General features: G+C 50.4%; 1 protein-coding gene across 2 annotated transcripts; it reads right to left on the bottom strand.

Moving 5' to 3' along the window:
* Nucleotides 1-301: 301 nt before the first annotated feature.
* On the bottom strand, nt 302-4847 carry LOC119001784 (glutathione S-transferase theta-3-like). 2 transcript variants are annotated; one of them, XM_037067295.1, is made up of 5 exons: nt 4600-4847; nt 3876-3963; nt 3165-3315; nt 1036-1212; nt 302-716 (listed from the first exon to the last, which is right to left on the bottom strand). In XM_037067295.1, exons 1-5 carry the CDS (start codon nt 4709-4711, stop codon nt 522-524), a joined length of 723 nt encoding a protein of 240 aa, XP_036923190.1. In that variant the 5' UTR covers nt 4712-4847; the 3' UTR covers nt 302-521. The 2 variants fall into 2 exon arrangements, with proteins under 2 accessions (XP_036923190.1, XP_036923191.1); XM_037067296.1 differs by lacking the exons at nt 3165-3315; nt 4600-4847 and having other exon boundaries at nt 3876-3965.
* Between the last annotated feature and the right edge of the window lie 8515 nt (nt 4848-13362).

The raw sequence follows: 13362 nt of genomic DNA, 5'->3' as shown, positions 1-13362 counted from the left end.
AGGTCAAGGGCACCTTGCCAAAAGTGGCATGGTAACAAGTGCCCAAAGATTGGGGCAGGGGGTACCAGACAAAGAAGGTGAGGATGGGTTCTGTAAGCAGAGGGATGGGCGCGAGCCAAGGCCAGGAAACTGAGGTGGGAGCTGTGAGAATGGCTGGAAAATGATGGGTCACTGTGTGCAACCAGAAGGGGGCAGCCTGGAGGGGTGGGGGAAAGCCTGGAGGCAAAGTTCGATGACCTGACCTGTACTGTATGTAGCCTCAGGGCAGTGAGGTACCAAGGAATGTTTCAAACAGAGGAAAGACAGGGTCAAACATGTATTTACTAAAGCTCTGTCCAGAAATTACATGAAAGCAGAGTGGAAGGGGCAAAAGTGAAATAAGGAGCTAGACCAAAGAAGGAACAGGAGAGACCTGGGGATGAGAGGCTGTGCAGGGTATCTTGCTCATGGCCAAGGAGAGACGCAGCTCCACCTCTTTATTTTGACAGGTCCCCATCGTTGGCTGCAAGGTGCGTCCCTGCTCAGTGCAACATAACGTGCATCAAAGGCTTCAGCCTCTCTTTCACAGTAGGGTCTGCTGGAGGCAGGTCCTTAGCCTTCAGGATAGTTTTGTGGGCCTCCTGGAAGAGGTCCTTCCCCACCGCGGCCTCCACACGCTGGCGCCAGGCATCCAGCTTTGGTCGGTTTTTGAAGATATGGCAGCCGGCACTGACGGGCTATGGGAAGAGGGAGGCAGTCAGGTGGAGGGGGCTGGGCATGCTGAAGCACAAGATAGCATGACCTGGCTTAGGGATCCACTAGGTGGATTTTCCCTCCTCTGCCCCTTGTGTGATAGGCTGGGGTCCTCTCCCCAGAGATACTGAAAAGCTCCTTAATATCCCTACGGTGTGGGGTTTTAAAGTCCCGTTTTACAGATGAGGACACTGAGGCACAGAAGAAGTAGCTCACCCAAGGTTCCACAGCCACAAAGGGCAACATGAGTTGGTTGCCCACACTGGCTCCCTCCCAGGAAGCCCATTCCCCAGTGGCACTCACATGCATCAGCTCTGTGATGGCCACCAAGTCAGCCACTGAGATGTGGGGCCCAGCAAGGAAGTCTTTATCCTTTAGGAACTTGTCCTCAAGCAGCTGCAGGCACTTGTCCAGCTCAGCCAGAGTAGATGCCAATGTCTCGGGGGGCACCGGTTCACCCAGGAACACAGGAAACATCATCTGGTGGGTGGGCAGGTAGGAGAGGGCTGAGGTTCTGCCCAAAGACCAGCCTGGATTCGCTCGTCATCTAATGTATCACCAGTCCTTCGGATTTCTCCTTCCCACCCACATCCACCATCTGCCCGGGCCTCATCTCCTACTCAAACAGGGACAAGCTCCACCTCTCCCCGGTCCTCACACAGAGCAGCCAGGGGACCCCTCTGCGACCTCAGGATGCCCATACCTCTTCCCTGCAAAAGGCTGTCTGTGGCTCCCGCTGCCCTCACAACAGCGGCCTCACCACCAGGCCCTCTCCAGTGTGGCCACCAGCCTCCCCCACTCTCCACCTCCTAACCCACCCAGACTTCTCAAATGGGAACGGACCTGTGAACCCCTCTGCCACCTGGTTCAAGTGCACATTCCTAATCAGTATGCTTGGGGGGAGGCCTGAGACTCTGCATTTCCAGTGAGCTCCCAGGTGACACTAACATTCCTGGGACCACGCTTTGGAAGAGCAGAGGTCGACACTCACTCTACTAGACCTCTCTCCATTCTGCACTCAAATGTACCAGGATCCTGTCCCCATCCACTTGCGGGGATCCCTCTCCCAGCCCCTAGAACCTCAAAACAATGGAAACCTACTTTTTGCCAAATGCCCCTTCACAACAGTGGTCCCCCCCCTGCCAGAGTGTAAGTGTGCCCGTCTCACACTCCATCTCATATACAGGGGCGAGCACTCTACCAGTAATTACTCCGATACATATTTCAGAAACAACCTGCACATTTAGTATGTAAAAATACCATGTATGTGCTGTTTTAATACGCATTTGCTTGAGTTTTACTGAAGTCAAAAGTTTTCATCCGTTTATTAATCATTTCTCTCTGTCCTTCCATTAAATCCCTGCGGGCTTCCTTTGCCCATTTTCCTCCTGTGCCTTCATGTAGTAGATTTCTAAGAGCATCTTAAATATTAAGAATGTTACTTCTTGCTCTGACCAGTGTGGCTCAGTTGGTAGGGCGTCATTCCTCAAAGCGAAAGGTCGCCGCGGATTGATTCCCGGTCAGGGCACATGCTTGGGTGGTGGGTTCCGTCCCTGGACGGGGCACATATGAGAGGCTACTGATGGATATTTCTCTCGCACATCCATGTTTCTCTCACTGCTTTCTCCCTCTTTCCCTCTCTCTAAACATAATAAAAAAAATTTTTGTAATGTTACTTTTTTCTAACATATCTTTGCCAAGATGTTTCTCAGTTTTTTGCTTATTTTAAATTTAATCCTTTTTGTCCTTTCACAAAATTCTCTTCTATGTGTAAAGTCAATTAGGCTTTTCTTTTTTTTTTTTAAGATTTTATTTATTTTATTCTTAGAAAGAGGGGAAGGGAAGGATGGTGTGTGAGACACATCAATGTATGGTTGCCTCTTGCACGCCCCCTACGGGGGGCCTGGCCTGCAACCCAGGTATGTGCACTGGCTGGTAATCAAACCTGCAACCCTTTGCTTCTCAGGCCCAAGCTCAACCCACTGAGTTATACCAGCCAGGGCTGGGCTTTTCTTTAAGTTTTCTTCAGTTCTCAGGCTTAGAAATCCTTGCACACCCAGAAGCCAGATCAAATTTATGGAAATGTCTCTTCAGTTCTCCTGGTTTCACTTTTCACATTAACACCTCTCTATCTGGAAAGTATGTATGTGGTAAAGCAAGAATTTGACTTTTTTTTCCTTTTCTCTCCCAAAAGGCAATATTTCCAGGCAGCAAAGGGGCAGAGGGTTCATTTCCAGCAGCTCAGGAATTAAGGCACATTGGGTAGTCACTCCCTGGCTCAGCCTCAGTTTCCCCTCAGAAAAACCAGCTGCTTCGAGTCTCTGGCCTTCTAGAGTTCGGTGTTCTAAGGCCTTAGGTCCAAACAGAATGTTTTCGATGGAAAGCACTGTCCCCTGAGCATCCTGAGAGGGGTCCCTGCCCCCCGGGCTCACCTTTTGCCACATGGCCCGGGTGCAGGCACTCCGCATAGCCGTGTGCTGCCATGACAAGTACTCGTCCACCCTGGCACGGGCCTGCAGGTCCTGGGGGTACCAGTGGTCAGGGGTCTCATACTTTCGGCTAAGATACAGCAGGATGGCCACACTAGGAGGCACAGCGGGGGTGAGAGAGATGTCCCAGTCACTTTTCAGCTACCCCACAGGGGCCAGGCCTTGAGCGGGGCAGGCTCCTGCTCCTGGCATGTCTTTCCCCAACTCCTGTGGGTGGCATATTTCACTATCTGCATGGTGCAGAATAGGAATGTGAGGCTCAGAGAGGTTAGGTGACTTCCCAGGGTCACACAGCTCTGCCCTGAGTCATTCTATCTATCACCTGAACTGAGGGCACCAAGTGAAATGTTATGGGATTTTAGAGGGGGGGGGGGCAGTCAGAGAAAACTTCCACAAAGAAGGGGCACCAGCATGGGTCCTAAAGGATGAGAGCAACTACAGCTCCGCTCCCCAATACATGCAAAGCATCAACACCGCAGAAGCAACCAGATGTCCCTCCCAGCCCTGGCACCTTTGCCCACAGCAAGCCACCCTCCACCCTGGGGCTGGCACAGTGGCTCAGGGTACATAAGCCATGAGCCGAGCCATCAACAGTGTACACAGGGCTGGCTGACTGCCCCCACAGGGCAATGTGGCCTCCCAGGGACCCATTACCTCTCAGCCAAGGTGAAGTTTCCATCCTTCAAGGCTGGCACCTTCCTCAGGGGGTTCACCTGGCCAAAGGCATCACTGAGTTGCTGGCCTGTGGGACAGACCAGATAGGCAGTAGGGGACAGAGGTCTCCACCCAACACCACCCAGCATCCAGGAAGTTTCTGAGGCCCCTATCCAGGTGGGGCCCTACGGAAGAGGAGGCCACCCCACTGATCACCAAATCACAGACCCTGACCCCACCAGAGGGCCCCCATTCCTGTGTCCACCCCTCTGGAACCTGGGCCAAGCAGCCTCTTGCCTTGGGCTTGGGAGGAAGGAAAATTTCCTGAAGCTGTAAGGCACATACATGCAGCCATACAGATCCAGACGGACAGCCTTCGCCCAGAAGACGCAGAAACCCAGAGATGGGGAGTAGTAATAAATGAGGAGGCAGTTTCATTGCTTTCTCCAAGGCCGGGTGTAGAGATACTGGGCACTCACCCCACTTCCCCATCCCCACCCCCAACTCTACTGATCTCTACCTGCCCTACTCCCTCTTACATTTTAAAGAATGCTTAGCTTTCACTAGGCAAATGTCGAGGCTCTTTGAAAATACCCAAATAACTGATGCTACGTTTCCGAGCAGGAGAGTCCGCACACGCAACCTGACCGTGAGGCCGCGCCCGCGGGCGAGAGTGCATCAGCACACTGGCGGCCTGGCGGCCCAGACCCCCAGCCAGGCCCACCTTTGAGCAGGTCCACCGTGCGCAGCTCGAAGGGGATGCGGTTCTTCTTGGCGAAGATGTAGACTGCGCGGCAGGGCTGGGACAACAGGTCTAGGTAGAGCTCTAGACCCATGAAGAGGGAGGCAGATGGACCCGAGTGGAGGCGTGGACAGACCCGGGACAGACCCAGAAACAGGAAGGGCTGGCAAGAACCGCCCCGCCACCCGAGCCTATATAACCGCGCGCAGCCCCGTGCCTGAGTCCCGCCCCGCCTATTGGACAGCTCCCAGGAATTGGGGGCCAACCAACTCCCGATCTCCCTCTTGACCTCGGGGTCGGGGCCGCTTTCGAGGTGAGGAAGCACAAGGAGATATGGACTTTGAGCTGAGGTCTCAAGGCCAGGTCACACCCCTTCTCTGGACCTCAAAAGTCTACCTTTGTCAAATAGGAAAGGGGAAAAGGTCATGGGAAACGGGAGGCCAAGGGTCTTCCAGCACTGGTCCTCAGTGAATTTATGCCACCTCCCCCACCCTGGAAGGAGGCTGAGTCCGAATGGCTGAGAAAAGGGCGGAGAAGAAAGGGAGGCGGGGCAGGAGCCTCTCCTAGCCCTGGTGCCCAGTGCCCAGTGGGTGGGGAGCTGGGAAGGGTGTTTGGACCAGCTCTCTAAAGAGGCCTAACCCACATTCCAGGAGAGAATTAACCGTTCCTCCCCAATCTCTGGCGCTGTTACAGAACAGAGGTGAAGGGGGAGGGCAATATTCGACCCACCCAGGGACGCAGGAAACTGTTACAAAACAAGCCTGGGCCAAGGTTCTTTATGTCCAGCGCCAGAGGAAAGCTGTCTCTCAATGCCAGAGATCTGTGGAAACGAAAGGTCTATTTAAAGCTATACAGACTTAAAGTAGTGACCCAGTGTCCCCGTTGAATATCAAAATCCTTTTGAATACCCACAGATGCCCACAGTGGTTTCTTCTCCCCCTGCCCTAATTTGGGGTACCGTAACTCAGGGAAAGAAGTAGGCATCTGTGTTTCAGGTTGCTGGCACCATCAGCTGTGTCCCTGTCCAGGCAGGATCTCTGATTAATACAAAGACACGTAGCACCCTTTCAGGCCTACGGGCAAGAGTTCTTTTGCCCTTCTTCCAGGCAAAGTCTCTCCTGTTTCCCAGCCCACGTGGCCAAAGGGAGCACCCCAAAGCCACATGGTCCTCTTCTACCAGGGCTGCAGGGGTTTGTACTTCGGCCAAAACCGCATGGTTCTTTCCTCCACCAGAACTGCGGGGAGGTGAGGGGTGGCCACTCTGCCAAAGAGTAGAGATTCTCTGCTAAAGCCAAATGGTGGCACCCCCTACTAAAGCTGTGGGGGTCCCCACTCTGCCAGAAGCAGGCGGCCCTCCCCCTACACTGCCACAGCCGAGTGGCTCACTCTCCTTTAATGCTGCCATGTCTGGGTTTTAAATCCCCGCGCCAGTCCTCCTGTGCAGCCCCATTTCCGACTCCTCCTACCATCGACTACCTTTGCCAGCACTCCCGTATTATTCCAAGTTTACCGGGCTGCCATCTTGAGTCTGGGCAGGTGTGGCCCCGAGTCATGGAGCCAGTCTTCTCCAAGCTCTCACGCAGGCGCAGTAACCTGGGAGACCTGCCTCCCAATTATGTCTTGGGAGCGGGGAGAGTCCCTTTCCATCCCCCAGGCTCAGAGCATGGCCACAGCTATTTAACACATCTATGCAGCCAGTTCAACGACCAGGCCAGAGGTTAGCTGCAAAGCCTTTGCTGTACAAAACAGCTCTCAATGGCCCTGCTCATTTGTCCCTTCCCCCAACTCACACCTGTGGTGGGGAAGGGGTGAAGACATATGTCTTTCTAATATTTCCTAAACACCCTGAGTTCTGGACCCCATTCTAAACTCAGGGGCCCCCCTCGTGGGGCCCCCCTCTTGGCTGCACCTTGTTACAGAGTCACATCCATTACACTCCAGTTAATCCCTTCCTGGAAGCAAAAGCCCTGTGGGGCTCAGCCAGAGACTTGCAGGGGGGCCTAGAACTTCCCCACTTGTTCAGCAGGGCCATGTTCCCTCCAACCAAGACACCGGAGCTCCTGGGGTCTGTGTCTATAATGCCTTATTCTCTAAGACAGCCTCCTGGGTTAAGAAAACTCGCTTCCAGAACTCAAGATTGAGAGAAAGCCACTTGGCAAGAAGATCAGCTACTAGAAAACTCGAAAATAACTTGGCCTCCCCGGTGCCCCATGCTCCCCAGTTAAGGAAGGCCTACCCCTGGCCCAGCAGGAGAGTGCCTCCCTGGCCCAGCGCTGCAGCCCTCTCCAGGCTGCAAGGGGCATGTTCTCCACCCTCTGCAGTGGCCTGCCCTCCTCCACAAGTCACCTTTGACTGGATTACTTCGATACCCAATCTCCCTACTTCCTTCTTGGCCACCCTCCAGTCCAACCCGCACCACTAAGTAGCCAGAGGATTATTCTCAAACACAGTCTGAGCACACCATTCCCGTTCTCGGTTTACAAACCCTAGGCGTGATGCTCAAGTCACTGAGTGACTGAGCCCTGACCCCTACAGAGTGAAATGCTTGGTCTCTCTTTGACTCCATCTTGTTCCAGCCTGCTTTGTTCCCATGGCCTTCAGGCTACCAGCTTCGGCTCAGTCTTGCATAGACATGCCAGTCATCAGAGGAATTCTGCTTGAGACTGGAGTTTCACAAAAACAGCGCCTCCCATTTCCCTGTTTCTCCACATGAAAGAAGCCTGAACTCTATCCGTTCTTTCTTTATTTTTAGAGAGGGAAAAGGAGAAAGAGGAGAGAAACATCGATGTGTGGTTGCCTATCGCATACCCCTTACCAGGCACCTGGCTAGACTGGGGATCAAATCAGCGACCCTTTGGTTGGGAGGCTGACACTCAGTCCACTGAGCCACACCAGCCAGGGCCTGAACTCTATACTTCGGTAAGATGAATTTGAGGAAGCACACGGCTCCCATCTTCTCACCTGGCACCCTTCCTGACTCTATCCAACTCTGACATTTTGAGTTTCGGCCTTTCAAAGCGTGGAACTGGTGACGACCAGGAGCGCTGCTGTTCAGTTCCCCCCTCCCCCAACCAATCCCTCAGGATCGATGCAGGACTCACAGTATTTAGTGCCAAAGGGCAATGTCCTTGGAGGCTGGCCCAGCCACCTGGTCTGTCACCATGCCCACAGCAAACACATGGGCAACGACTATTGACCCCTATGCTGATAAATCACTTTCTGCAAGAATTCGAAGGCTAGAAGGCTGTTGTTAATTTCGTTTTTGGCAACTATCAGGGGGAAGCTGACCCACAGGGCCCTGGAACGGGGATTGTCTTTTGGAGAGAGACCAAGACCAGAGCCAGGGCAGAGGAGGGTCAAATAAATCACACATCAGAGTTAGAAGCAGAGGCTCAGGCTAAGCCAAGGTGTATTTCCCAGACTGAAAACGAAATGCAGTGACTAAAGGAGACCAGGTCTGGGTGCGCCATTCTCATCATGGCTTTCAGGTGACTGTGGAAGATGGACTAGGGCTGGGGACCTCGGCTGAGGAGTGATGGGGCTTGGGCCAGTCAGCTCTGCTCTCTGGGTCTGCCTCCAGAGCGACATTGAAGGGCAGGTGCTCTGGGAACCGCCTAGGGCAGAGCAGGACCGAGGCTTCCTGTCTCATCGGATCGTGGCCAGCACCCTGGGCATCAGCTTCTGCTTTATAGAAGGGTCTGCAAGTGGGTCGGTGTCCTTGGCTTTCAAGATGACCTCACGTGCCTCCTGGAAGAGGACCGCTCCCACCGCTGCCTCCACGTGTTGGCGCCATGCAGCCAGCTTGGGTCGGCCTTCAAAGATTTGGCAGCCAGCACCCACGGGCTGTAGGGAAAGGTGGACAGGACAGGATGGGGTGGATGGGTGAGGCCAAGGACGACAGCATCTGCCTAGTTTGGGGACCACATAGCTCCAGAAGAGGTTACCATAAATAAGTACAGTCCCATGGCTGGGTGGGAGGGATGGCACTAGTGGGCCCACCCTACCCACAGCACTCACATGCATTAGCTCCGTAATGGCTAGCAGGTCAGCTAGGGAGATGTGGGGCCCTGCAAGAAAAGCCTTGTTCTGGAGAAACTTGTCTGCAGGTATCTGCAGGGTCACATCCAACTCAGCCAGTGTGGCTGCCAGCACCTCAGGAGATACAGGCTCACCCAGGAACACAGGGAACATCACTGGGCAGATGGGCAGGCAGAGCAGGGGATAGTGGGGAAGGGGCGTTAGGAGCCAGCCCAGCGTTGGGGTCAGGAAAGGCAAGCAACACCCAACCCTGGCCTTGGGCCTGCTTTCTGGCCCCATACACCTTTATTCCGAGTCCTGGGTAGGGGTGCAGGGAAATTCCCAAAGGACCCCTTAACTATTCCTGCTTCCATGAGCTCTGATTGGCTGAGCCTCCGAGGCTTCCAAAGAACTCAAACCCACTGAATAATGACTCAAAGGAAACCTGAACTTTCATGGAGGGGAGGAACCTTGCTTGGAAACTATATATTTCATAACCTCTTTTCTCCTGATATAAAAATCAATCCCTTTCACAGTATAAGTAATTATCAGTATGGGCTTTTAAGGTCTTCATTCTGTCACTTACAAACCATGTGACCTAGGGCAAACTATGCAAACCCTCTGAGCCTCGATGCCCTCATCTATAATATAGGAATAATATTACATGACTCATATTGTATATAAAAAAGTGAGGCCCAGAAAGGGACAGTCAATTTCCAGAGATGGCACAGCCAAGAAAAGACTCAGCCAAGCGTAGAACATCTTCTGACCCAGTGAGCTACCAGGAAGAACCACGGAAGAAGCCTGTCCAGAACTTAGGGAGGAGGGCATTTTAGGGCAAAGCTATCAACAGCCTCAGGCTTGACGGCTGCCACTGAGACACAGTGGATAGAGAGCACGGGAGGGGGCTTCATGCTGAGCTTCATTCTGGGAACAGCAGAGTTGCTTGGAGGAGCCTGGGATTCGGGAAAGGTAAACTGGACCGGGACCACGCTCGGACCTGGGCGCAGGGCTTCAGTTCCCAGCCCCATACAACAAGGGAAGGGCAGGGATCACACACTGGTGACCAGGAGGCCAGTGCTGAGCTAATGACATTCCCTTGGCTAAAGAATTTTTCTAAATGTGGATCAGCTGTTCACTTTTAAAAATGGAGACACTTGCTATAGAAGTCCAGATCACCAGCTTCTTTTAACATAAAGGGAGCTGGCCACACGGGGTCACCATTGCTACCTGGTAACCCTTCTCAGCATCTAAGGCTGTTGCAGGAAGGAGCCGCTCCTTCAGGAGGGGCGCCTGCGCTCTCAATCCCCTGGACCCACCTCCCTCGTTTATTACCTACCTGCCTTGCACTTGCAAGAGATGGTCCACACTTCCCTTCTGTTCCGATTTGGTGGTTCCAAAGTTCTTAGGATTTTAAAAAGTGTTTTTGTTTCTCTTTATATATAAAAGACCATAAGAGGGTAATAAATTCTGATGTATTCACATGACAAAATATTATAGAATAGTTAAAAATTAGCCCTGGCTGGTGTAGCTCAGTGGATTAAGCACGGGCCTGCGAACCACACGATCATGGTTCGATTCCCAGTCAGGGCACATGCCTGGGTTGCGAGCCAGTTCCGAGCAGGGGACCCCATGAGAGGCAACCATACATTGATATTTCTCTCCCTCTCTCCTTCCCTTCCCCTCTAAACATAAATGAATAAAATCTTTTAAAAATTAAGAAATTATAGCCATGCATAGCAATACAAAAAAGATGCAAGTTGCAGAATGATATGAGAGCATTTATATAAACTTTTACACATTCAAAGTAAAAGTGTATTTTGCTTATAGCTACACATACATGTAGTGAGGGTTAAAATCACGTGCTGGAAGGACTCACGCCAGATCCCGGAGCAGGGTGGCTCTCAGGAAGGACTGAGGACAACAAAGAGGTCTTTTGACTTTTGTTCTCTGATGTTTATATCTCTTTTTATAAACATTTTTAAAAGCTTCTTGCTTTTATTTATAAAAAGATTTTATTTATTTATTTTTTTTGTATTTTTTAAGATTTTATTTATTTGTCTTTAGAGAGGAAGGAAAGGAGAGAAAGAGAGAAATATCAACGTATGGTTGCTTCTTGTGAGTCCCCTGCTGGGAACTGGCCTGCAACCCAGGCATGTGGCCTGACTGGGAATCGAACCACGATCCTGTGGTTTGCAGGCCCGCGCTCAATCCACTGTGCTACACCAGCCAGGCCTATTTATTTATTTTTAGAGAGAGAAGAAAGAGAAGGAGAAAAACATCAATCTGTGGTTGCCTCTTGGGCACACCCTGCTGGGCACCTGGCCCTCAACCCAGGCATGTGCCTTCACTGGGAATGGAACCTGCAACCCTTCAATTCGGAGGCCCACACTCAATCCACTGAGCCCCAGCAGCCAGGTCCTCTAATGTTTATTTCTTACATAAAAAAATTATACGAGTCAGGACAATAAAACTCATGATCCAGAATTAGCCTTACATTTTTTTAAGTGAGGAGTTCTACTTCTGATTAGGGTATCAACAGTCACACACAAAACAATTAGTCCCACCACAAGCATCCTGAAAAGAAAATAACCTTATTTTTCTTTAAAGCCACCAGAGAGTTATACAACTTTTATAAAAAGAAAGGAAAAGAACAAAAAAAAGAAAAAAGCCTAAACTTGCACTGTAACCACTAGACTCAAGTGGTCGTTGAGCTTGAGAAGCAAGGCTAGTCTTGGACATGTGATACATGTAAAACACACACTGGACTCTGAGAACTTAGTGCCAAAAAAAAGGAAGAAAAAAAGAATGCAAGATATTCCATCAATAAACTTTCTTTTGGTTGCATTTAAAAATGACACTTAAAATTTAATTTTTTTTTTTACTTATTGACTTTAGACAGAGGAAGAATGAAAGGGGAACAGAAAGAGAAACACCGACTTGCTGTCCCACTCACTGACGCACTCACTGGTTGTTTCTTGTTATTCGCCCTGACCGGGGATTGAACCTGCAACCTTCAGATAGGCGGACAACGCTCTCACCAACTGAACTACCCAGCCAGGGCTAAAATATTCTAATTATGGTAACTCATGTCATAAAAGTGACCATTTTAACCAATGGTAAGTGTCCAGCTGAGCAGTATTAAGTGCTTCACGTTTTGGGGCAGCCGTCGCCATCATCCCTTCCCAGAACTCTTCTCATCTTGCGAAACTGAAACTCTGTCTCCATGAAACTCATACCCATTCTTCCCTCTGCAGCAGCCATGAGCAGCCCTTACTCTAGTTTCTCTCTCTACAAATTTGACTACTCTAGGTACCTCACATAAGTGGAATCATACACCATTTGTCCTTCCCTGTCTGNCTACCCAGCCAGGGCTAAAATATTCTAATTATGGTAACTCATGTCATAAAAGTGACCATTTTAACCAATGGTAAGTGTCCAGCTGAGCAGTATTAAGTGCTTCACGTTTTGGGGCAGCCATCGCCATCATCCCTTCCCAGAACTCTTCTCATCTTGCGAAACTGAAACTCTGTCTCCATGAAACTCATACCCATTCTTCCCTCTGCAGCAGCCACGAGCAGCCCTTACTCTAGTTTCTCTCTCTACAAATTTGACTACTCTAGGTACCTCACATAAGTGGAATCATACACCATTTGTCCTTCCCTGTCTGGCTTATTGATTTCACATAGCATGATACTCTCGGGGCTCATCCACGTTTATCATGTATCAAAACTTCCTTCTTTCTTAAGACTGAACAATATCTCATGTTATGTTCGTACCACCCTTTGTTTACCCACGTGTTTGTCACTGAACACAGAGACCGCATCTACTGTTTGGCCACCGTGAATAATGCTGCTAAGGACAGGACTGAGAAGTCTCTTTGGGACCCTGCTTTCAATTATTCTGGGTTTACACCCAGAAGTGGAATTGCGGGACCATCTCGTAAATGAATTTTTTTTTTACTTTTTTATAGAATTTATTGGGGTTACCCTGGCTAATGAAATTATATAGGTTTCGGGGGTACAATTCGATAACACATCATATGTCTATTATATTGTGTGTTCACCACCCCAAGTCAAGTCTCCTTCCATCTCCATTTATCCAACTTCTAGCTTTTGGAGGATCTGCCATACGAACTTCCACAGTTGCACCACTTTACATTCCCAACAACAGTACAGAAGAGTTCCGGTTTCCTCACAGCCTCACCAACCTTTATTATTTTCTGGTGTACATCATCTCAGCGAGTGGGAGGTGCTATCTCACTGTTGTTTTAATTCTCACTTCCCTAATAACGAGTGATGCTGAGCATCTTTTCATGTGTTTCTAAGTAATTTCACCTGTTTCCTGAATTTATATTAATTTCACCTGTTTCTTTTTACCTTTTTAAATGTGGCCACTAAAAAATGTAAAACTACATATGCGGCTCAATTTATAGTTCCATTGTGCAGCACTGAACTACATGAACTACATTCCAGAGGGTGGAGAGCCCTGCCCAGATGAGCCACTTTCTTCCCTGGGGCTAAGCAGGCAGGATTCAAGCTTGTCATCTGCTCGGGATTTTTCTAAGTAGCCCTGTGGGGAACGAAGGGTGGGGTTGAAAAGCAGGCAGATCGCAAGGCTGTAGTTGGTGCTTAGGTTTCAAATCCCTGCTGGGGCAATCAAGGAATCTGATCCCAACCTCCAGATACCTAAAACCAGAGAAGAACCAAAACTAAAGCCCAATCCTGA

This window comes from Sturnira hondurensis, unplaced genomic scaffold (assembly GCF_014824575.4).
Source record: "Sturnira hondurensis isolate 20B ecotype Veracruz unplaced genomic scaffold, ASM1482457v3 Scaffold0017254, whole genome shotgun sequence".
NCBI lineage: Eukaryota > Metazoa > Chordata > Mammalia > Chiroptera > Phyllostomidae > Sturnira > Sturnira hondurensis.
The sequence above is the reverse complement of the archived record's forward strand: the minus strand, read 5'-3'. Positions and strand labels throughout refer to the sequence as shown.